The 25,238-nt window shown below is 49.4% G+C and overlaps 1 protein-coding gene across 15 annotated transcripts in view; it reads left to right on the top strand.

The window, feature by feature from the left end:
* Positions 1 to 25,238, top strand: part of PHACTR1 (phosphatase and actin regulator 1) — a 582,572-nt gene that overhangs the window by 546,074 nt on the left and 11,260 nt on the right. For all 15 annotated transcript variants that reach the window (XM_051855839.2, XM_051855837.2, XM_051855844.2 and 12 more), the window contains one exon: positions 24,024 to 24,079. In XM_051855839.2, the coding sequence (XP_051711799.1) occupies positions 24,024 to 24,079 (56 nt within the window). The remainder of the gene's footprint in view (positions 1 to 24,023; positions 24,080 to 25,238) is intronic.

Below are 25,238 nucleotides of genomic sequence, written 5' to 3'. Positions count from 1 at the left end.
GGACTAGAACCCGGTGTGCTGGCGCCGCTAGGTGGAGGATTAGCCGATTGAGCCGCGGCGCCGGCCGCATTTCTTTTTCTTTACTCCAATCTTTGGACAATTGTATACACTAAAACAGTCCCAGGATGAGTCATTTCTATCATGTTTCCATCCATAGAAGGATCTTTCAGTCACCCGGGAACCTACCAGGAGACAATAGACAATACTGCAAGTCAAATCGTTTTCTGAAACAGCTGAAGAATGGCCCACATTTGCTTACAAGGCCCTTCAGTGGCAAGGGATATCACTTCAAGTGTCTGATCTAGGGCTTTTAGGTCTAGGCACTCAGAGATTTTCCTCACTATGATCTTTGTGCCTATGATATGTGGAAGACTTGGTGAATTTCTTCACCCATGGCACAAATGCATGCTGATTCTGAGTAAATGGTAGAAGTGGGGGCACTTGGGGACTTAAATAGACATGGTCACTCTATCTAGCACTCAGTATTATAGAGGAAGAAAGTGAGGCAGATAGAGGCTATACTACCAGCCAAGTTCATGCTGTAATTTCTCCCAGTGTTTGGACTCCTCTGACTCCAGCCAGTGCTAAAAGTTAATATCCCTCAAGAAAGGGAGAAATGCATTTACTTTTCACTGGAAGAAACAGCATAGTGCATTGTGAGAAAGCATAAAAAATCATTTCACTTAGTTGATTTTCTTGATTGGGAAAGAATCTAGAAAAATCACTTCTAGAAAGAGAAACAGATAACTTAGAGTTTTTGAGTTAAACCTTTAAGAAATCTTTCAGTAATCCAAAAGCCCACAAAAAAGGAACTCTGGCATCCTCCCACAGTTATATTCCTTCCTGGGCACTGTTAGCCTCCTTGATGCTACTTAGCTAAAACAACGCTTGAATAGGCAAGTGAGAGATGTTTCCTCATGGACGTCTGTGATGGTTCATCACGGCTGAGCACAGTCTCATTAACAATTTTAAGAGCGCAGGCATTTCGATGCCCCTACCCCATATCAAAGCACCTGGGTTGGACTCCCAGCTCTGGCTCCTGAGTCCAGCTTCCTGCTAATGTGGACCCTGGAAGGCAGCAGAGATGGGTCGAGTAATTGGAGTCCTGCCACCCATGCAGGAGACCAAGATTGCACTCCTGACTCCAGCCTGCCCGTCGCAGGCATTTGGAGAGTGAACCAGCAGGTGGAAGCTTGCTCTCTCTTCCTCTTAGTTAACTAACAATTAAAACTAATAGTTTTCAAGGCTGAACAGGTACTTTGGAAGATTCTTTAGTTGATGCCTTGGTTTGGAGTTGACCTGTCCTAGTGATGCTGTGTTTCAAATGACAAGCGAAGCTCTGATCGTGGATACTTAAGAAGAATTGTTTGTTCCAGGGGTGAAGTTGGCATTCCCATCTCCTGTGCAGTGTCCTTGCAGTAAAGTGTGCTCTCTCCCTCGCCCACCACATTTGGCTTCAGGTTTGATTGCGTGTGATTTTTCTGCAGCTCCCGTCCAGAGCTTACACGTGGCCCTGAATATTTAAATAGCAGAGCTGGATCTCAACTGAGAAATTTGCACTGCGGTTTTTCATGTATCCCTGTCTGTCTTTGTTTGCTGGCAAAAACACCTCGAATCTTGTGAAAAATGCTCATAAGAGTAATTCATTTTATTTATATTCATTATGTGCATTTCACTCCTCTTAGAATGCCAAGATTTTTATAATATCCAAACTAAATAATGGTTTTCAGGCAGAATATAAACAGAAAAACATCATCCAAAGATACAAACCCTGGAAAATCGCTTTCCCTCTCATTCTAAAAGCAATTCCTTTGAAATATAAGTGAATACAGTTCTATTTTAGGAAGTGTGATCATGAAAATTTGATGTTCTATACCCATTGAATCATTAAAACAATAGTTTTTCTAAATGGGCAGCCTTGTTAGTTCCTTTGAAAAGGAATAGGCAGACAAATAGTGGGTGCTGACGGGCAATCAGTATGGCAAAGAGATTTGCCAACCGTAAATCCAGCCCTACTTTTGACTGTTAGGATTTTCCTTGTTTTGTTCTTCATGTTGAAACTTACCAAGTTCTCTTTTAAAAATGCCAAGACATATGGTTACAACTTCCCATGTATTAATATGACTTCTTTTTAAAGACCCATTTATTTGAAAGGAAGTTACAAAGAGAACAGGGGGAAGAGAGAGAGAGGGAGAGGGAAAGGGAGAGGGAGGGAGGGAGAGGGAGAGAGACAGTGAGTGTCAATCAGAAGTGGAGTAGCTGGGACTCCGACTGGCAGTCATATGAGATGCTGGCACCACAAACAGCAGCTCTACCCACTGCACCACAACATCAGCCCCAAAAATGATTTTATAAGGAACCACCCTCCACAGATTTAATTGACCAGTCAATGCCACCTGTACATTATACCCCAAGAAGCCTGGCCGGTGCCTCACTCCAAGTGAAGTCCTTGGCACTCCTGATGTTAGTTGGAACTGCTTTGTGTTCATGGCAATGGAGTGGGCAGCTTCTCTGTGAAGCCCACTGTATCACCACAGTAGTCCTTCCACCCCCTTAGCCACAATTTCTTTCCCTAGTTTCATACACCCACAGTCAAACAAGGTGGGTCAGAACTAGAAAATTCCAAACTAAACAGTTCATCAGTTTTAAATCGCATGCCATATCCATGCTGTGTGTGTTACCCACCCATTGGCCACTTAGTAGCTGTCCCAGTTATCAAGTTGGCCATCGCTGTATCACAGCGCCTGCATTCAAGGAGCCCTTATTTTAGTGATAGCTCCAACACCCAGGAGGGGTGATGCTGACAGTTCAGCTGTGCCAAAGAGAACGTGCAGAATGCTGCCTTTAACTGAGTACAGTGGCAATATTTTAAGACAGAGACAGACCACATTCACATAATGTTTTTATAATATATTGGAATTATTCTGTTATTGCTGTTTTACTGTACCTAACTTATAAATTATATCTTATCATGGGTATGGTCATAGAAGAAAAGAACATGGCAGGTGCGGGGTTTCATCCTCTCCATGGCTCCAGGCGCTCACTGGGAGTCTTGAATGTGTCCCCTGTAGACAAAGGGGAACAACCCTATGAGACCTCCTTAAAGTTCCTGCTGACCAGCCCGGCCCCTTGCCCCACCTTGGATCTCTGCCATTTCTCTTCATACTTCTTCATCAGTAGAACCATCTGGGGGACCACCCATGGAATCTCATTCTCATCACAGATCAGCCAACAGTGCCTCTGGGATAGGCTCAGGCAGGTCCTACAAAAGAGCTTTAGGTGGGGGCCAGCATCATGGTTCAGTGGGTTAAGCCCCTGCATGAGACACTGGCATCCCATATGAGCACCAGTTTGAGTCCTGGCTGCTCCACTTCTGATCCAGCTCCCTGCTAATGTGCATGGGAAAGGAGCAGAAGATGGCCCAAGTGCTTGGGCCCCTGCTACCCACATGGGTGAACTAGATGGAGCTCCAGGTTCCTAGCTTTGGCCTGGCCCACCCTCCACTGTTCAGGCCATTTGGGGAGTGAACCAGTGGATGAAAGCTCTCTCTCTCTCTGTGTGTTCCCCTCTCTGTCATTCTCCTTTTCAAATGAATGAATGAATGAATTAGTAGATGTGTATAATTTTGTCCAGGCAAAAAGAAAAATGAGCTCCACTCATTCAAAACAAACTAAAAAAAATTTAACAGTTCAAATGTATCATTAATTTATATCATGTATTAGATATCTGCGTGCTTATTTGTTAATATATACCTGAGGTATTTGTGAAACTATAAGGGACATTTTTTGAATATTAGAACTCTTTATTTGTATGCATTTTTCATAGTGCCCACTTGACAAGCTAACTCATCACGGCCCATGGGCTAAATCCAGTCCGCTGCTTGTCTGGATCAATAAAGCTTTATTGGAACATAGTCCATTTCTTTTGCATGTAGCCTATGGTTGCCTTCACGCTGTGGTGGCAGAGTGGGAGAGCTGCAGCAGAGACTGTGCAACCACAAAGCCCAAAGTATGTGCTCTCCAGCCCGCTGAGTAAGAAGGAGACAACACATTTAAGGACCTGGACAGAGGACATTTGGGGAACGTGGTCTTGCTCTCACAAGGTGGATACTTCACCTGCTCCGGAAGTGCGTGCACTCCAAATGTCTCCATCAGAGAGGAAATTATGTTTATCTTCACATGCACATGGGGTTTTTTTTGTGTTCATTTCTCTAATCATTAAAATTATTCCATTTACTTGAACTTACTAGTCCAGATCTGTGAAGCGTTATTTAGCATACAAATTATGCTACTGATACAGTCTGGTTTTTAAAATGTGATTATTGCCTGAGCAATTAGAAAAGAGACTTCAAGGACAACCAGGTTCCGCTGGGAAAAGTTCAGCTCAGCTACTGGCAGCTAAGAAAGAGCTGTGTAGACAGACTGGGTGGGGAGGGGGAGTCTGTTTTGCAGATGTGTGTTAGCATTCAGAAAGCAATGATAGGTAGGCGCCTCGGCTCACTTGGCTAATCCTCCGCCTGCAGTGCCAGCACCCCAGGTTCTAGTCCTGGTTGGGGCACCAGATTCTGTCCCAGTTGCTCCTCTTCCTGTCCAGCTCTCTGCTGTGGCCCGGGAGTGCAGTGGAGGATGGCCCAAGTGCTTGGGCCCTGCACCCCATGGGAGACCAGGAGAAGCACCTGGCTCCTGCCTTCGGATCAGCGCGGTGCGCCGGCCGCGGCGGCCATTGGAGGGTGAACCAACGGCAAAAAGGAAGACCTTTCTCTCTGTCTCTCTCTCACTGTCCACTCTGCCTGTCAAAAAAAAAAAAAATCTATGCATATGAAAGGCCTTCCAAAAAAACTCATGAAAAAAATGCATATTACAAAAACCCATGGGGCTGGTTCTGTGAGTCAGCAGGCAAACCTGCTGCTTGCGATGCCAGCATCGCATATCAGAGCACCAGTTGCAGTCACAGCTGCTCCACTTCCAGTCCAGCCCCCTGCTAATGCACCTGGAAAGGCAGTGGAGGGTGGCCCAAGTCCCTGAGCCCCTTCAGAGCAGGGCACTGAAGGGGACATCCTACAGCCTATTTCTAGCTCCTCCATCCTTCCTTTCTTTAAAAGTGATTGGCAGTGGTATGTATTTGCTTATGGAGGCACCACAAAGCAAAGGCACTGGGGAAGTCTAGAGCCTCGTTACTTGCAAAGGAACGCATTGCATAGATATTTTGTATTGTCCTGGCTGTGTACGTGAACCCAACCTGACACTGCCCCTAGCGGTCATTCTCCGTAGGGAGTCCCAGAGCTTCCATTCTTCACTGGCACACGCCTTGTCCTAGCCTCAATGTCTCAGGTTCATTGACAGCAATATTCCCTATGAGAGTTGGGGCCTACATACAGGGATAGCTAGAGAAGGCTCAAGTCAAGAGTGCCTGGGTGCCATCCGAAGCAGTTCCTACCTGAACCTAAACTGGGTCTTCACCTGAGATCCGGGCAGTCGTGAGCATGTGTGGTGGGCGTGTCCTGAGCCCACCAGAGGCCTCCATTCCTGGGGAAGGTCTGCCCCCCCGACAGTGACATCTGTGCCCTCAAGTTGGGCAGTAGCAGGGTTAAGCATTGCCAGACAGAAAAGGAAGAGAGTGGTCTGTGCCAACTGCTACTGGCAGGACTTGCTTTGGGAAACACATTCAAAACCAGTGGCGAGGGGGTGGGGAGGGCAGCGTGCCGCGCAGGGCTTAACCCCTGCTTAGGACACCTGCATCCCATACCAGAGTGCCTGGTTGGAGTCTTGGCTCTGGCCCCTCTGACCCAGCCCCTCCCTCATGCATACCCTGAGAGGCAGCAGAGATGCTGGCTCAAGCACTTAGGCCCCTGCCACCCATGTGGGAGGCCTGGGTGGAGTTCTGAGCTCCTGGCTTCAGCCTGGCCCAGCCTTTGCTGTTGTGGGCATTTGGGTAATGGATCAATGGATGGGAGATCTTTTTCCATCTGTCTCTCTGCTCTCTGTCTCTTTACCTTTCTTGGAAATAACGTGGATAGGGGCTGGCATCGTGGCACAGTGGTTAAGCTACCACTTGCAAAGCCAGCATCCCACTTGAGTACCATTTCAAGTCTTGGCTGCTCCATTTTCAATCCACTCCCTGCCAGTGTGCCTGGGAAAACAGCAGAAGATGGCTCAAGTGCTTGGGCACCTGCCAATCATATGTGAGACCTGGATGGAGTCCTGGGCTCTTGGCTTTGGCCTAGACCAACCCTGGCCATTGCAGCCATTTGGTGAACAAAAAGGCAGATTAGAGATCTATCTATCTCTCCCTCTGTCTCTGTAACTCTTCCTTTCAAATAAATAAATATTTTTTAAATAATTGAGATAATTTGCAAAGATTGGAAGTTATACAGAAAGGGCTTTATAGAAGTTGATGGAAAATGCGTATCATGAAAAAAACTTGGGACCAGCATTGTGGCATAGTTGGTAAAGCCACCTGCTGTGATGCCAGTATCCCATATGGGCACCAGTTTGTGTCCTGGCTACTCTACTTCCAATCCAGCTCTCTGCTAATGGCCTGGGGAAAGCAGCAGAAGATGGCCCAAGAACTTGGACCACCCACATGGAGACCCAGATGGGAGACCCGGATGAAGATCCTAGCTCCTGGCTTCAGTCTCACCATTGTGGCCATCTGGGGAGTGAACCAGCAGATGGAAGCTATCTTTCTATCTGATTCTCCCTCTCTTTCTGTAACTCTGACTTTCAAAATAAATAAGAAAAAAACTATTCATGGATTTCAAAATTTTTTGGCGCCAAAAACCTTTTAATTCCACCTTTCCACTAACTCTGGAATGCCCTTGTATTTGTGTAACATACAGAATACTATATGGAGATCATCTGAATACTTATTTACTTAGTCCTCTGCGTTGGGGTATTGTGCCCAGCTTAAGTCCCTAGCCCTAGAGAGAAGTCATATGAAGCTCGTCCAATCTGACGGCCTTTATTCGTGGCTCTGTTGGTCCCCAGGGTTGATGGGGCTGTCTCTGACAGCAGGAGCCCCCTTCCTTCTCTGATATCCCTTAGGATCTCATATTTGAATGCCTTCATCAAAACAGCCCTTTCTCTACCCTGATTTTCCCATTAGGCAGGGCTGCTGCAGGAAACATATGGTTCCACTCATGATAACTTGGGAAAGGTTTATTTGTAACAGGCCTGGTTACAAAGGTGTGGGTAAGCTTCAGAATTCTTCTCAACACAGAGGTCCAGGCAGCCTCTATCAAACAGAGTTAACAAATACGATAAACTTGTTTTTCAGTGTGGTGCATAGAGGTTGTCATTGGTTGCATCTTCCGCAAGAACCAAGAAAGTAACAGACTGTTGATTTTTTTTATTTGACAGGTAGAGTTAGACAGTGAGAGAGAGAGACAGAGAGAAAAGTCTTCCTTTTTCCGTTGGTTCACTCCCCAAATGGCCACTATGACCAGCACTGCGCCGATCTGAAGCCAGGAGCCAGGTGCTTCTTCCTGGTCTCCCATGCGGGTGCAGGGGCCCAAGCACTAGGGCCATCCTCCACTGCCTTCCCGGGCCACAGCAGAGAGCTGGACTGGAAGAGGAGCAACCAGGACTAGAACCCGGCACCCATATGGGATGCCGGCGCCGCAGGCGGAGGATTAGCCAAGTGAACCATGGGGCCAGCCCCATGTTTTTATAGAAAGAAGTTATAGATGTGTGGGAGATTCTCGTTTGCAATAGGTTAAGAGAAGAGTGGGTTCTGAACTGAGAATGAACCAACTTTTAATACTCCCAGGGCAGGAGGCTAAGCCAACTCTAACTCCGTGGGGTTTTATTGCACATAATTTTCATCTTTTTAATTCCCACCCACCCAGTACTTTTTCTAGAAAATAGTCAGCATCTTTATCTTGAATCACATTGAATTGATTAAGAACAAAGTGAAATAAAATGAATTCTAAATGAATGTTAAAACATTGAGTCTAAATTAGGGCTCCTGAAGCCTTCAGGATCTTGTTTCCATGGGAGAGGAAGTAAATCTCGCTTCTCCCTGTAGAGGGAGGCCAACACTCTGCCCACTCCAGTTCCATCCCGCTTGCTCAGTAGAGGTAATGACCGAGCCCTTGGCAGGACCTGCAAGACGTCTCCAGACCCTCACATGCTCTCCACACTCCCCTGCTTGCCTCTTCCACCCAGCAAGTTGCAATGGCATCTAGAGCCATTGTTCTCTAACTTGAACTTGTATGTGTGTGGATCTCCAGGACAGCTGGCTGAAACAGAGTATTGGGCCCCGCCCCCTGAGTTTCTGGAGCGATAGGTGGTTCACAAGTCCCCGGGGGGATGTTGATGATGCTTCCCATTCCTCAGTGCACCTTTGAATTACCGGGGACACATTCATAAATATTTCAGTGCCTGAGCTCTGCCCTCATCGGTCTGATTTCATGGGTCAGGAATGTGGCTCACCCATTGTTTTTTTTAATTTTTAATTTGAGAGGCAGAGAGAAAGAGAGTTCCCGTCCCCTGGTTCACTCCCCAGATGCCCACAATGGCTAGGGGTAAAGGGGGAGCAAAATTGGGAACCAAGAACTCAACCCAGGTCTACCATGAGGGTGAGACATCCAGTTATTTCAAGCGATGACGAGTGCCTCCCGGGTCTGCATCAGCTGAAAGCTGGAGTCAGGGTCTCTGGTATGGGAAACAGGCATCCACCACCAGCAGCTTTTACAGTAGCATGGTTTATTCTGACATGCTATAGGATCTACAGTGGGTCAGTATCCGTGAGAAATGGCAGGGGTTGGGAAAACAGGCCGAGTGTTGTAGGAAGAATGACAGGACGAGCTGGTACTTAAAACGTGAAGCTTTTGTTTTGCCCCCACGGGTCTGATGAAGCGAGTGACACCCATGAGTGGGCTTTGTCTCTTCTGAATCTTTTGCCTTGACTTCTCGCCGTGTGCTGTTGAACTTGATGACTCTGAGAGAAGGTTATTCAAAATGCTTTGTGCTTCTAGGGAGCATGTGAACATTTTTTAAAGATTTATTTATTTATTTGAAAGTCAGAGTTACACAGAGAGAGAAGGAGAGGCAGAGAGAGAGAGAGAGAGAGAGAGAGAGAGAGAGAGAGAGGTCTTCTATCTGCTGGTTTACTCCCCAATTGGCTGCAATGGCCAGAGCTGTGCCGATCCAAAGCCAGGAGCCAGGAGCTTCTTCTAGATCTCCCATGAGGGTGCAGGGGCCCATCTTCTACTGCTTTCCCAGGCCATAGCAGAGAGCTGGATCAAAAGAGGAGCAGCCAGGACTAGAACCGGCGCCCATATGGGATGCTGTCAGTGCAGGTGGCGGCTTTACCTGCTACGCCACAGCGCTGGCCCCAGCCTGTGAACATCTATAGAGGATACCCAGTAGGGGCAGCTATTGGAAAGGAGGAGGATGGAAAGTTTCAATTTTAGTTTTTAAAATTTGGGGAGGGAGTCATGGCAAAAGATAGAACCCGCAATGTTTGACGGCAGAACTTGACTAAATCGTGCACGCAGTCAGGCTTGGTGATCTTGTTCTTACATACTGCTCTCCCTCGAGGCCAAGGCCAATGTCTGTTCCCTGGTGTACAGCTGATGGGTGGGTGGGTTCCACTTACCACAGCCAAATCCCCTCAGTCATTTCCCAGTGGTAGACTACCGGACAGTCCTTTATTCCTGATTTCCTTAGCTTCGGCAGCACAGTATTGTGGCATCACATAGTTTTAACATTTATTTTGATTGACTCTTCATATAAAAATAGCCTGTTGGAATGAGTGTGCTCTTTGGTTAGCTTCATTAACTGTGTTAATGACAGCTCAGTGACTCTTCCAGCGTGAGATGTTCCTGACTGCTGATGAAGAGTTTACATCCAGTAATTCCAAGAGCACGCCAAGCGCTCAGATTTGTTATTGCTTTGTTGCTTCGTGTGCTTGATGCCTGGTAACACACAAGGTCCCATCTTTATTCCAAAGCTGATTTCAGCTCAGGGCGTCGTTTCAATCTTTCTCCCTGGTTGTTACCTCTCAGGACCTTGTCTTGGTCACAGGGGCTCACTCAGGGGCCTCCGTCTTCAGTGAATAAAGCCAAAAATATTCTCTAAGGTGCAACCTGTTCATCTAGTTAAGGAAGGGACCTTTTTCAAATGACAAAAATAACTCATGCTTTGTACTTACTCTTAAAAGGGATTCTCACGCCTCGCTCTCATTTGGTCCTGCCAACACTGCTGTGTGCATTTGTGACCATCTGTGAGGCGCGGACACTCGGGTGTGGGGAGTGAGGCTGTGGGACGTACTCCAGTGGCCTTCTGGTTGATGGTGCGGGCCGGCCAGGGTTCGGGGCTCAGGGGCTCAGGGCAGTCTCCCTTCTTGCTGCTCTCTTCTATAGCCAGGAAGTTATTCATAGCTCGAGGGCAATGGCAGTGTGGGAGGAAATTGAAAAGTATTGTCTGGAACTCCTGGAAAGAGGTGAGTGCCCAGATTAACAGTCGTAAGAGTTGCTCTGCCTGGAAGGCAGAGAAAAAGTGAAAGGGCTTAGCCCTGTGGTCTGAGTAAAACTGCCTCTGAGCTTTCCCAGGAGAAGGTTTTCTGTGGCAGGAACGCTCTCACATAAGCTCAGAGTTCTTGTTCATCCCCATGGGCACCACTCCCAGGATTAAGGTGGTTATTGATTCACTCGTCAACAATCTGTTGATCCCCTATTATATGCCAGGTACTAAGTGCAAGGAATACAGGTACATAAGATGTAATTCATGGCTTTTGGGGTATTCATAATGGCTACGGTTTGAACATGATCTGGCTCCTGAATTCATGTACAACTTAAAAAAAGAGAGAGAGAGAGATCTATTTATTTTATTTGAAAGGCAGAGTTAAGAAAGAAAAAGGGAGTCACGGGGAGAAAGAGATCTTCCTTCTGGTTCACTTCCCAAAGGGCTTCAACAGTGGGGGCTGGGCCAACTTGAATCCAGGTGCCAGGAACTCCATCAGGGTCTCCCATGAGGATGGTAGGGGCCCAAACACTTGGGCCATCTGCTGCTGCTTTCCCATGTGCACTAGCAGGGAGCTCAATTAGAAGTGGAGCAGCCAGGACTCAAACTTGTGCTCACATGGGATGCCGGGGTCACAGGCAGTGGCTTACCCCACTGTGCTACAACACTGGCCTCTCAAGCAGGACATTAAATCCCAACATCATAAGACAATAAGGGTCAGAGAATGGAAACTTAATCCAGTTATGGAATTCAGGAAGTGGACCTGGTGCAAGATCCTCAGGTCATCGAGCATGCTGTGAGAAGACAGTTCTGGTGAGAAAGGTGGTTATGAAAGCTGAATTGGGCCCACTTGCTGTTTCTTCTCTCTGGCTTGCCACATAGTCCTTCATCCACACACACTCCAGCACTGCCATCCGTCCTCACCAGATGGCCAGGCCAGACTGTGAACCTCCCAAACAGTGAGCTAAATAAACCTTTGCTCTTTATAGAGCTAGTTTGCTGGTATTCTGGTGTAGTGACAAAATGCTGAGTCAGCAGTACAGTAGCAGAGCCCCTCATGTAAATGGCCCCATCAATGTAAGGGATGAGGCCACTGTCAAGATGGGAAACTGAGCGGAAAGAACCACTAGTTCTTTTTGGCAGAATCGCAAGAGGCATTGCAGCTTCCTAAACCACAAATGGGTGAGATCAGGTTGCCTTACAGTGGAGAAGGGAGTGAAGGCAAACATGATGTTGTGGCCACATCACCCTGATTAGCAGGGCTTGGTGTGCAGTGAATTTGAACACTATTCTCAGTGAAGTGTCAGCTCTTGGAAGGCTGTAAGCAAAGGAGTGAACTATGGCATTCCCCTCCTCTCTTCTTTCTCTGTCCATTCTCAGAGCCAAAATTCTAGGAAGTCTGGCTGAGACTGGCAATCAGAGGGTTTTCTTTGCTGCATCACAGAGATGAAAAGGCTGAGGCTTCAACTGGAACACCAGCTCTTGCGTAGCCCCACACCTGTTTAGCAGTGACCACAGTGGTCACAGGCAGGCATAGTACTGACCCTGCAGCCACCCACAAGGAGGAGGCACCTCTGGGATTTCATCACATCTGAGCTCTGCTGAGGATCAGCAACAAGGAGTTATGGGGTGTGTGTTGAGGGGGGAGACTTCAGAAAGTTTGTGGGGAAATGAAATTAAAATGTGTTTAGCTTGGTGCAAAAAAAAGTTTGAATTTCATGGATAGTTTCTTCATAACATGCATTTTCTATGAAAGTTTTTGACAGTTTATTTATTCATATTTGAAAGGCAGAGATAAAGAGAGAAGGAGAGAGACACACACACACACACACACAGACACACACACAGATCAACTGATCTTCCATACTCTGGGTCACTCCCCAGATGGCTGCAGTGGCTGGAGCTGTGCCGATCCAAAGCCAGGAGCCAGGAGCTTCTTCCTGGTCTCCCACGTGGATGCAGGGGCACGAGATCTTGGACCATTTTCCATACTGCTTTCACAGGTGCATTAGCAGGGAGCTGGATTGCCAGCCAGAACTAGAACCAGAGCCCGTATGGGATGCTGGCACTGCAAGCAGAGGCTTAGCCTTCTATACAACATTGGCCCCAGAAATTTTTGAAGTGCTTCTTTATGCACAGGTTTCAAAAATTATTTACAGGGCTGGTGTGGCATAGCAGGTTAAGCCACTGCCTGTAATGCCAGCATCCCATATGGGTGCTGATTTGTGTCCAGCTGCTCCACTTGCAATCCATCTCCCTGCTGATGGCCTGGGAATGCAACAGAAAATGACTCAAGTGCTTGGGCCTCTTAACCCACATGAGAGACCCAGATGAAGCTCCTGGCTTCAGCCTGACCCAGTACTGACGGTTTCAGCTATCTGTGGGGTGAACAAGCAGATGAAAGATTCTCTCTCTCTCTCTCTCTTTCTCTCTCTCTCTCTCTATCTCTCTGTGTGTGTGTGTGTGTCTGTCTGTCTGTCTGTCTCTCTCTCTCTCTGAAACCCTGACTTTCAAACAAATAAATAAATCTTTAAAAAATTGGTTTGCGCCAAAATAAACTCATCCTTTAGTTCTATTTTCAAGGCTCCTTGTATAAGATGTGGTGCCAGCACTGTAGCATAGCTGGTGAAGCCACTGCCTGTAACACCAGTATCCCATTTGGGTATGGGTTCAAGTCCCAGCTGTTCCACTTCCAATCCAGCTCCCTGCTAATGCACCTGGGAAAACAGCAGAAGATGGCCCAAGTGCTTGGGCTCCTGCACCCATGTGGGAGACCTGGAAGAGGCTCCAGGTTCCTAGCTTCAGCCTGGCCCAGCCTGGGTCATTGCACTATCTTTCTCTCTCTCCCTCTCCCTCTCTCTCTCCCTCCCTACCCCTCCCCCTCCCTCTCCCCCCCCTCTTTTCTCTGTAACTACCCTTCAAATAATAAAATAAATCCTTTATTTAAAAAAGAGAGAGAGAGAGATGTGAGCCCTCTGAAAGCCTGGGGAAGAGGGCAGCACAAGACAAAGGTGTCATAGGATAGACAGAAACTGAATAAAATGAGGACTCTACCAACACTACTGCATTAGGCAACTCAGTCATCAACGACCTTAACAAGAACTGATTCCATAAAGCAAGGTTTCTCAACCTTGGAACTATTGTTGCCTTGGACTGGATGTCTCTTGATTATGGAGGGCTGTCTTATGCCTTGTAGAATATTTAGCAGATTCTTTGGCCTCTGCCCACTAGGTGCCAGTAGCCCCTGCCCAATTGTGACAACCATAGATGACTCCAGACGTTTCCAAGGGCACCCAGGGGACCGAGAACCAGTGTGGAGAAGCCAGATGGTAATGGGTTGCTAAGACCTTAAGCCTGGACCACACTTTTTCAGGAGGTCTGGCAGCCAAGAACAGGCAAGTGGTAGGAGCTAGAGGAGGAGAGAGGGCTAAGAGGATGGTTTTGTTTGCTGTTGTGTTGTGTTGTGTTTAATTCTAAGAGAGGGCACTCAGGAGGACAGCCTAAGATAAGAGACGGTCTTGGGACAGCAGTAGCCATTGACTGTGCTCATACACAGTTAACAGACTCGACAGGCTCTGTGGATGCCATCGTGAACAATTGAGAAGGCCTTGTTCAGATATTCAAAATGACAGCAGAGCATTAATCCCCAAGCACAGTGGGGCCAGTGCTGTAGCACAATGTGTTAAAGCCCCAGCCTTCAGTGACAGCATCTTATGTGGGCACCAATTCAAGTCGCGGCTGCTCTACTTCCAATCCAGCTCCCTGCTAATGTGTCTGGGAAAGCAGTGGACAATGGTCCAAGTGCCTAGGCCCCTGCACCCCCATGGGAGACCCAGAGGAGGTTTCTGGCTCCTGGCTTTGGCCTGGCCCAGCCCTGGCCATTGTGGTCATCTGGGGAATGAACCAGCAGGTGGAAGACCTCTCTCTTTCTCTTCTCTACCTCTCTCTGTAACTCTGTCTTGCAAATAAATAAAATAAATATAAAAAAATAAACATGGGACCTTTCTAAGCAAGGGGTACTCTCTGCACACCTGCTCAGATCTTGTATGCCCAGCAAGCCAGCCCTAGTGGTGAGCCTCACAACAGTACAAGTATGTGAGGACAAGACAGGCAGTAAGACGGAATATAACCAGCCCTGGCATGCAGGAGACCCGAGACCATTTCCACTCACTGCAGAGACATCTGAAGCAAGAGGCTGGTGAACAGAGGCAGTGATACTTAAGGTTTAAGCTGCGCTCTTAGGGATTATTATCAGCCAGACAAACGGGAAAGGAAAGAATGTTATAGCCTTAAGGAAATGCTGTTGGACAGAACAATCCAAGGGCTCTTGTCTACAGTGTGTGTACCAGTGGAAACATGCCCACACAATTTGAGTTGTAAGCAGAAAGGAATCAGTTTGGGTTCGCCAAGCCAAAGGAGCCAATGTGATCTCATGACAAAAACCAGGCTCCCCAAACAGCCAGGAGTTACAAGTTTTATCAGGCTGTTTTTAGGGAAGTTATGTGTAATCACTAAGTTTTGGGGAATATTCCAAGAAGGTTAATTCATATTCAAAAAGGGGTAACTGCATAAGCCCACTGGGTTAGCACATATGTTACGTAAGTTAGCATATATGTTATGTCATTCCATGGGCAGGTGCAGGTGGAGGCTTCGCAGTGTAATGAGGGAGTAGGGGCTTTCCGCTTCAGAAAGGTGGCATTGAGGATGCAGCTGATGTTTGTGCACTGAATCCTGGACCCGGCTCAGCCGGTTTGGAGCTCATGGTTTCTAGTCCAGGGGGGGTCATAGGAATGTGTCTTCCCCTACTCAGGTGTGACTCACACCTTCCTGAAAGGACATCGGGTTGATTTTAACTAGGATTAAAGCAGGTTTGGAGATGGGGGGAGAAGGACACAGGCATTTGTCCTAACAGTCAGGGCACCAGCTAAGATGTTTACATCCCATTATCAGAGTGCTGGGTTCAGTTCTCTGGCTTGGGCTCCTGGTTCCAGCTTCCTGCCCGTGCAGATCTGGGGGGGGGGGGGCAGCAGCTGAGGCTCAAGTGGTTGGGTTCCTGCCACCCACATGGCAGACCTGGACTGAGTCCTTAGCTTTGCCCCAGCCCAGTCCTGACCATTGTGGGCGTTTGAAGAGTGAGCCAGTGGATGGGTTCTCTCCCCTCTCCCCTCTCCCCTCTCCCCTCTCCCCTCTCCCCTCTCCCCTCTCCCCTCTCCCCTCTCCCCTCCCCCCTCTCCCCTCTCTCCTCTCCCCTCTCCCCTCCCCCCTCTTCCCTCTCCCGTCTCCTCTCTCCCCTCTCCCCTCTCCCCTCTCCCCTCTGCCCTCTCCCCTCTCCATTCTCCTCTCTCCTCTCTTTCTCTCTCTCCCCTCTCCCACCTGAATTGAAGAAAAAAAAAAAAGACAGGATTGGGGTTCCTTCCTTCAGGTGGGGGAGGGTGCAAGAAGGAACTATAGGAGATGATTGTTTCTGAAGGACAGGTGGGGACATTCCTGATGAGTGGAACCTTCCAGAATATTGGTGTTTTGACCCTTTTCTGTGGGCACTGGGAAGGCATACTGGGTTTTCTGGCAGGGAGTGGTGTGATCAGATTTGTCCCCTAGAAAGGGTGTTCTGCTAGGTTGGAAGAAGACTGGAGTGGAACAGACTGGCAGCACAGGAGAGATGCTGGTGGCTTGCTGTCCCTAGGTGGCAGTGGTGGGATGGGATGAGCGATGGTTTGGATGTGGGACTTGGTGGTTGGCTGGCCGTTGAAGGTCAAGATCGGAGAGGACGATTCTGTTTCCTGGCTTGGGTGTCTCGTGAGGGGAATGGGATGAAAAACTACTCAAAGGGGAGTGAGTACTGAGGAGAGGCTGAATTAATTCCTTTGGGACCCTTTAAGTTTGACAGCCTGCAGGTGTACAGAAGGCAGTGGGAAAGGTGGCCAGGAGCTCAGAACCATGGCAGGAGGCTTGGACTTGGGGTCATCGTGCACTGAGACTAACGGAAGCCTTGAGTGTGGTGAGATCAGCCAAGGGGTGTGTATAGTATTGGAACTGGTACAATCTGGATTGTTTGTTAAATGAGCACCTATTATGTTCTCCATGGTCTTCTGAGAACTGGGATGGAGTAAATGATGAAGGCTGGACAGAAATGCCCCGGCCCTCCTGGGAGCCCTCAGGCTCTTGGGGGAGAAACCTCAGTGTTCCTCCCTTTCCCCTGCTCCCACCGTGCCCATCTCCACTCTCAGTCGCCACCCTGGGCACCTGTTAGAAAACCCCATCTCCCCGTGTCTTAGGAGGGGACACCTGTTTTCTGGCCTTCTCCAGGAGTATTTTACACTGCTCCATCCATCCATCTGGAAATGCAGTTACCTCCCTCTGCTGCTGAGATGCAGAGAACCACATTAACTCTGCTTTTCCATGTCCTGAACTGCAGATGCAGCTTTAGAGCTGCAGACTCCCAACCATAAGCAGCTGCCGTGCTAACGAGGGCTGCGACCTTGGCCTGCTGGGGCCGGCAGCAGGCTCATTAGCGCTGTGCAGCAGAACTACTCCTTGTCTGCATGCGTGAGTCAGACCAGCAAAACCCACGGGGCTCTGTCCTCTCTCCAGGGAGGGGTTGGATGCGTTGAGGCGGTGATCTCTGCTCTGCATTTCTGTAAAGCCTCTCGCCGCGGCTGTCTCCAGCAGTCGCTTCTTTCCAAGGCCAGAAGTGAGGTACCATTGGAGTTTTATTGTTGTTTCTGTGTTTAACAGCTTTGTCATCCAATACCAGAAACTCCTGTTCATGTGTTTCCTATGGAATTTGATACAGATAGCATCCTTCAGACTAAAAAGAAGAGCAAAGGCTAGTCTGAAATTTTGAAAGAAAATAGAAGGCTCACTTAGGGCAATTGGTAGCATATGGCTTTTAAAAATATATATGTATTTGGCTGGCGCTGCGGCTCACTAGGCTAATCCTCCGCCTGCGGCGCCGGCACACCAGGTTCTAGTCCCGGTCGGGGCACCGGATTCTGTCCCGGTTGCCCCTCTTCCAGCACAGCTCTCTGCTGTGGCCAGGGAGTGCAGTGGAGGATGGTCCAAGTACTTGGGCCCTGCACCCCATGGGAGACCAGGATAAGTACCTGGCTCCTGCCATCGGATCAGCTCGGTGCGCCGGCCGCAGCGCGCCAGCCGCACCGGCCATTGGAGAGTGAACCAAAGGCAAAAGAAAGACCTTTCTCTCTGTCTCTCTCTCACACTGTCCACTCTGCCTGTCAAAAAAAAAAAATATATATATATATATGTATTTATTGGGGCCAGCACTGTGACTTAGCAGGTAAAGCCACCGCCTGCAGTGCTGGCATCTCATATGGGTGCCATTTCGAGTCTCGGCTGCTCCTCTTCCGATCCAACCCTCTGCTATGGACTGTAAAATCAGTAGAAGATGGCCCAAGTCCTTGGGCCCCTGCATCCACATGGGACACCCAGAAGAAGCTCCTGGCTCCTGGCTTTGGATCGGCACAGCTCTGGCTGTTGCGGCCAACTGGGGAGTGAACCAGCAGATGGAAGACCTCTCTCTGTGTCTCTCTCCCTCTCCCTGTCTGCCTCTCCTCTCTATATAACTCTGACTTTCAAGTAAATAAATAAATCTTTAAAAAATTATTTATTTATTTGAAAGGCAGAGTTGCGGAGTCAGAGAGAGAGATCTTCCATCCACTGGTTCACTTCCCAGATGGCAACAGTGGCTAGGGTTGTGCCAGGCGAAGCCAGGAACCTGACACTCTATCCGGGTCTCCCCCAATGGTTGGCAGGGGCCCAGGTACTTGGGCCATCATCTGCTGCTTTCCCAAGTGTGTTAACAGGGAGCTGGATGGGAAGTGGAACAGCCAGGACTAACTAGTGCTCACATGGGATGCCTGGGATGTCGGTATTGAGGTTGTGGCTTAACTTAACGACTGCACCATAACACCATCCTGGCATGTGAAATTTTAAAAATTTTATATTTATTTTTTTTGAGAGACAGAGAGCTTCCAATCACTGGTTCACACCCCAAATACCCATGCCAGCCAGGGCTGGGCCAGGCCAGAAGCCAGGAGCCAGGGACATGATCCAGCTCTCCCATGCGGGTGGCAGAAGCACAATTACTTGAGCCACCTCTGCTGCCTCCCAGGTCTGCATTATGCATGTGGCATTTAAACGGGAACCCAGCATCTATTCAGGTCACGGTAAATGGCAAATCATTTAGCCATGGTCTATGGTAAAGAAGAAATCATTTGAGGCATGGAAACAGCGTTGCTGTGCAAAGATATTTTATATACCAGGGCCAAACATATTATAGCAGAGCAAGCCATTTGAGATCACTTGAAAACTACATTAAATGTTTAATTTGGGCTAATTTGCTTTATATAAAAGTTTTACAGTGAAAAAAGATTCCCCTTGCCACCTAGCTTATAATGGTCTTGTCTATATTTATAGTCAGGAAGGGATTTTTAAATTCAATGTTAGTCTCCGTCAGACGCAATTAGTTAAATTGACTAGCAAGGGGGGGGGGGGTGAGGGAGCTACAGCATGGTCAGAAGGCAACTCTGCTGTGAGTCTGCGAGTCATTAGCCTCTTGGGATTCCAGTAGTTGTCCCTTGTCCATAGTTTCAGCCACGCTCAATCAACAGTGCTCCAAAAATACAGGACGGTACAATAATATATTTTTAGGGAGAGGGAGAGACCATATCCACATCACTTCTGTTATAGTATATCATTATAGTCATTCTATTTTATTTTATTGTTAATTTCTTCCTGTACCTAATTCATAAATGAAACGGTATCATGGGGATGTGTGTAGAATCATGGTTTGGTGCTATCCATGGTTGGAGGCATCCACGGAGGGTCTTGGAATGTGTGTGCTGAGGATAAGGAGAGACTACTGTGTATGACACCTGTTTGTTGACAGGAATAAGATAGACCGATAATTCCAGGGGCTGGAGCTGGACCAGCCTGGGAGGCTGGGTCAAAACAGAACCAGACAAAGTTTTCTCCCTCGCATACTTTTCCCCAGCCCCTCTTCCACCTGTCTCCTGAACAGTGTGTGCCTGGCCCAGCTCTGGATGGCCAACCCAAGAGGCTGCAGGAATCTGCAGTGCCTCCTAAATTTGCAGTGAAAGTCAAAATCATCTCCAGCTTGCTTCACGTTTTGAGACTATTTGATTACATTTCAGCTCCCTGGAGATTGTTGATCCGATCTGAACACGCACGTTTTCCTCACTGAGGAGCACCTTTAGGCTCTGTGCCCCATAAGACCATGGCTGATGGGGCTGGCGTTGTGGTGCAGCAGATGAAGCTGCCGTTTGCGGGCTGGTACCCCATGTCAGAGCACCAATTCAGGTCCCCACTGCTGTACTTCCAGTCCAGCTCCCTGCTAATGCACCTGGGAAAGTAGTGGATGATGGCCCAAGTGCTAGGATCCCTGCCACCCAGGTAGGAGACCTGGATGAATTTCCTGGCTCCTGGCTTTAGCCTGGTCCAACCCCAGCCATTGCAGCTATTGAGATCTCTCTCTCTCTCTCTCTCTCTCTCTCTCTCTCGGGTAGATTGATAGACGAAAGACAAAGACATAGGAAAACAAAAGTTAGGATTCTTAAGACTTACTGATCCAGGCGCCTTGACATCAGAAGGTCTTGGGGGCCAGGAGTGATGTGAGAGGAAGAAAGCGGAGGAGATGTGAGTGAGCGCACGTGTGTATCCGAGTTAACTGCAGCATGCACACTCAAGACATTCGGGCTCAGAGCTCAGAAAGGTGTAGTCTCTGCACGTGCCAGAGAGAACCAGTAGAGTCCATCCAATCCAGTGCACTGGACACCACTGGGCGACTCGTGACTGGGAAAGCCGTGTGGCTGTAGGAGACAGAATACTGCCGTCCCCTGTCCCCCAGGGATGTGGGTAAAGATGCCCATGTCCTAATCCCCAAATCTATTAATAGATAACCTCATATGGCAAGGAGGACCTTGCAGCTCTGATTAAGTTAAGAATCTTGAGATGGAGGTTAACTGAATTAACCTACAGTGCCTAGAACCATTAGCTGATTTGATTATTATTTACCATTTGCCTAGAAAAGCACATAGGTCAGGCAGGGCCCAGTACCTTGTCCAAAGCAAGCAGTTTCAGAGCAGACGTGGGACCAGAACCCAGAACTCTGACTCCCGCTCTGTTTAGTGCTTTAACATTGCGATGTCATATTCTCATTTTCCTTTCGAATCTCTTTTTCCAAGTCAAAGCCATGAATTGCACACATTCCCTTCTGGAGAGTAAAGCTACGTTCTGTAGCTGTTACCACCCTTGCATTCTCAGACCCCTTGAAGGGAATAAAGCAAGTAGAGGACCTCACTGGACATCTCGCGTGTTGGGCTGCAAGGCAGCCTGGTTAGCAACGGGATTTTCTCTGGCTATAGATCTGTCATTCCTAGTTTTGTCCCCTCTCCAAACCGGACACAACAGAAAAACAGAAAGACCAGTGCAGAACCAGGCCCCATATCTGATCATGAGTGGCTGGGCTCTGGGCACGGACCAGTGAGTGACCATTCTACAGACATCCCCAGCCCGGGACTCCAACAAAGCCCTGGCCTGGCCTCCGAGGTGGATGCTCCCTCTGAATGTGCAGGACTTGTTCCAAACATGCCACTTCTGAAACTCGAGCGTGGTTTAAAGCTTGGGCATTGCTAGACCGGCTCAGAGAGGGATGCGTGCCTCACTTATAAAAGCAGCGAGTCTTCTTGGAGAAAATAAACAGAAAGGTGAGAAAGAGCCTGTCAGAAAAGCATCCAAGGTGGGGCCAGGAGCTGCATTCCACACCTGTGACACCAGCTCCTCCTGCCACGTGGGAATGCACAGCCAGCCCTTGTCAGTGGGGACCCAGGGTGCCTGGATGGCCGGGCAAAGGAAAAAGCAGTTTCTTTCTCTCTACCCCCGCACTCAACGCAGCACAGCTCCCCGTGGCCGGGGTGAGGGCTTTTCTCCGCACCCCGGGGGGCTCTCAGTGGACATGGACTGAGTATCTGGGCTCTCACCACCTGGAGAGCATCAGATCCCACAAGCTGGAGCTCAGGCCGGCAAAGGCTGCACCCCCTGCAGATGCCAGTCACAGCAGTGGGTTGTCACCCACCGGCTACCCAACAGCCCTCTTCTGGGGTTACAGGGAGTTCATTTGCTAGGAGGGCTCAGAGAAGGCAGGGAAATATATTTTTAAATTTTTTTGACTTATTTTTATTTATTTGAAAGGCAGAGACAGACAGAACTCTCCCAGCTGCTGGTTCACTCTCCAAATGCCCACAATGGCAGCGGCTGGGCCATGCCAAAGAGAGGAGCCTGAAAATCGATCTGGGTCTCCCACGTGGGTAGCAGGGGCTGGAGTCCTTGAGCCATCACCGCTGTCTTCCAGGGCATGCATTAGCCAGAAGCTAGACCTGGAAACCACGCCAGGACTCGAACCCAGGCACTCCGATGTGGGATGCAGACATCCCAGGCAGCGTCTTAACCGCTGCACCTAATGCACGCCCCTCAGTGGGATATTTCACTGAGCTTTACCAGTGAATTATAAAGGACGCAGGAGAAAAGCCTGGAAGCCGGGTGGAGCGAGGGAAAGAAGAAGGTGTGGGGTGGGAAACACAGCTGGTCCAAGCCCTCTGGCCACAGCACCCTCCCAGCACCTGCAGGCATTCTGCAACCTGCACTTCCCTCAAGTCTGTCCAAGAGTTTCCAGGGAGCCTAACCTTCAGCCTCCTCCTCCCCTTCCCAGAAGTGGGTGGGGCTGAGAGGCTCAACCCTCCAATCACGTGGTCTTCCTGGCCACCAGCCCCGCCCCTCCCTAGTCACCACATTAGCATATCTCCTGCTGCCATGCAGGAATTCCAAGGCAGGGCCAAAGACCAAATGCATTTCACATTTATAGCACAGGGATGTTTTGAGGAGAGAATGACTAATAAGTGTGGAGGATGTTCTTAAAAGCTTAAGAACACCATGGAATACAATTTCCTATAGTCTCAGGGAGCTGCTGGTTTATTTATAAGACAGGTGTCTGCCACAGGTCCTCTCTCTGGCCTTAAAGCCCCTCCGGAACAGGTGCAGTAGTGATTCGGGAGTGTCACACACAGAAGCCGCTGCTGTCCACCCTGGGGCAGTAAAGAGGAATCCACGTGGCAGCGAGCAGTGAGTCCCACATCTCACACTGGGAGACTGCGTGGGCTTTACACAGCCGGGCCCAATCACCGTGTTTGGGTCAGCGACAGATGGCGTGCACAGAGGTGCTCCCCTCAGGCTGGAAATGGAGCGGAACGATCGGGCGAGGACACTCACTGTGACTGTGTGTTTGCATACACAAATACTGAGCTTTCTGTTACATTTGCTTGCCGTCTCCAGTTCAGGTCCCTGGCCTGGTGCACCTTAGCCCGGGTGCATAGCAGTAGGCTGAATCCCGTGCAGGTCAGCGTAAGGGAACTCTGTGATGTCTGTGCAACGAAACTGCCCAACACAGCATTTCCCAGAATGCGTCCTTGTGGCTAAGCATTGCGTGACTCTGTTTCTATGCAAGGATCCCTCTGCAGATCCCATGATGCACACGCCTTGCTAATTCTAGCTATATGTGTGATATTTGTAGGGGGAGCGGGCTGACTGTAGCTTCCACACCAGCACCCCTCTTCACCCCCTAGGCTCCAGTGCAGGACTCTGGGGAAGCCCTATATCCATTCCCCAGTGTTCTCATCTCACACACCTTTCATCCCAACGGCAGAAGCAGACTGCTAGGAGTGGCAGGCTTGTCCCAGAATGCCCACGAGCTTCAAAGTACCAAAGTCCCTGTCCCTGCTCAGGCCCACTGTGCTGGTGTGGCTCATCCCTGGGGCCTTCCCGCACCCATGTCCTCTTGATGCCACTCCCATTCTCCCACCTATTGTCTGCCCCACCCCCCATCGCATCATAGAATGCCCTTGCTGTGAGGTTTCACTTGCATGGGCTAAATGGCATGCCCAGCCAACAAGAGTGTCATTTGTAGGCCTGTCCATTTGTCATCGCACGTCCTAATAAGGCTGTGCTGGTGGTGGGTGTGGACAAGAAGAAGAGCAGCCGTTGTTCTTTGCATGCGTCTCCCTGGGTCCCCCAGCCTCTCCGCGGCCTGACTGGATCGGTGCAAACCGAGCAAGGAGCAAGCTCCAGCCTCCGGGGTTGGGGCGGAGAAGGGCAAGAGGCCACGGTCTTGAAGTCGGGAGGCCACCAGGAAAGAAAAGGGCTTCTGTGAAGTGAGGAGTCCCAGGGAAGTTTCAATCCCTTGCCTGGGGCACCAGAGGCGCAGGGCTGGGGAGGAGGGGCCGGTGGAGGGAGGCGGGGAGGGGTCAGCCCTGCGTGACATGAGTGACATGACGCAGGGCGCCCTTCCTGGGCTTGAATTTGAGGAACTAAGGAGGCGTTCGTGGCGAGGGCCAGTCCTTCAGAGACAGCATGGAAGAAGAACGGCAGCCGCTGCCCGTGTCTCCTGAGTCTGCCGGGGAAGGGGAGGTTAATGACCCACGGAGGATATGATATGGTCCAAAAACTTTTCCTGGATTTTTTCCGTAGGCGGCTGAGCCAGAGGCCGACTGCGGAGGAGTTGGAACAGAGGAACATTCTGAAACGTGAGTGACTGGGCCCATGGTGAGGACCCAATGGGGCAGGGGGCTGTGGCGGGGGGGGTCTCACTGTGGGCGCCCCGGGTGTCTGCCTTGTACCTGTGAGGACACGATGGGGGAGCCCCTGCACTGGATGAGCCGTTGTCCTTGTGTGCTTGAACCCCAAAGACAGCTCCCCATAGGGAAGGCATGTTTGGGTCTACTCTGTGCCACCGGCCCGCTTTGTTCTTTAGAAGCCTACAGATGGAGGACGGTGAGCAGCTGTTTCCCTTCCGTGACCTAACACGAGAGCACTTCCATCAGACAGTGGGTGGGAAAATGGAATGAAAAGATAACGTGAATTTTCCACGGGCGACTTTGCAGCCACCTCCTATAAAGTCCGAGAGAAGCTGGAGGATGAGAGTCAGGAAGCTTCTTGTTCAATGGCTTTGAGGAAAGTCAGGTTCACCCTTAAGCCAAATTGTCTGTAAAACCCCGGATGTGAGATACAAGGCTTAAAAAAGGGAAATAGCCCTTTGAAAACCGGCCCTGGAAGAAAAAAAAAAAAAAAAACCTGACTTTCCCTGGCAGCCGGCTGCTGTGGATAAAATTTCTTAAAGTCCACGAAAGTGTTTCCAAGGGGGAAGTGCTGTGTGTGCATCTCAGGGTTCCCCCAGCTGGCCAGGGGTTTGCCTGGTTGGCGCTGTCATTCAAGGAAAACTCCATACCGCCGAGGCTGCGGACAGCCAAGCCTCTTGTTCGTAATATTCTTTGTGTCCTGCACCAGAGAGTCCACCTGGTGCCAAAAATAATTTTTTTAAAAAAGAATACAAAACACTAAATCCAGCATTTCTTTCATGCACCTGAATGTGCCTCAGTTTAGAGGTAGATATTCAGTAATCCGTCAAAGCAGTGAGTTCACATGGGCTCGCTCTCACCACTGCTCTCCTCGGGAGAGTCCACAAGCTGTGTTCCCCGCGTGTTTCTCGCTGCCCTCTCCCTGACCTGACCTGCAGCCTTCTAACTTCTCGTTCGAGATGAGCAGAGCGTGCCCTGCGGGGTGCTGTAGAAGTGCAGTGTTCTATACGCACGCGTGTGCACACATACACACACACACCCCACAGTCCATCATGGGAAAGCTCAGACTGGGTGGCTGGGTGGCCTCGCTTCAGGGAAGCTGGGATGC

Source organism: Oryctolagus cuniculus, chromosome 5, assembly GCF_964237555.1.
Source record: "Oryctolagus cuniculus chromosome 5, mOryCun1.1, whole genome shotgun sequence".
Taxonomy (NCBI): Eukaryota; Metazoa; Chordata; class Mammalia; order Lagomorpha; family Leporidae; genus Oryctolagus; species Oryctolagus cuniculus.
This window is presented reverse-complemented; position numbering and strand designations above follow the sequence as displayed.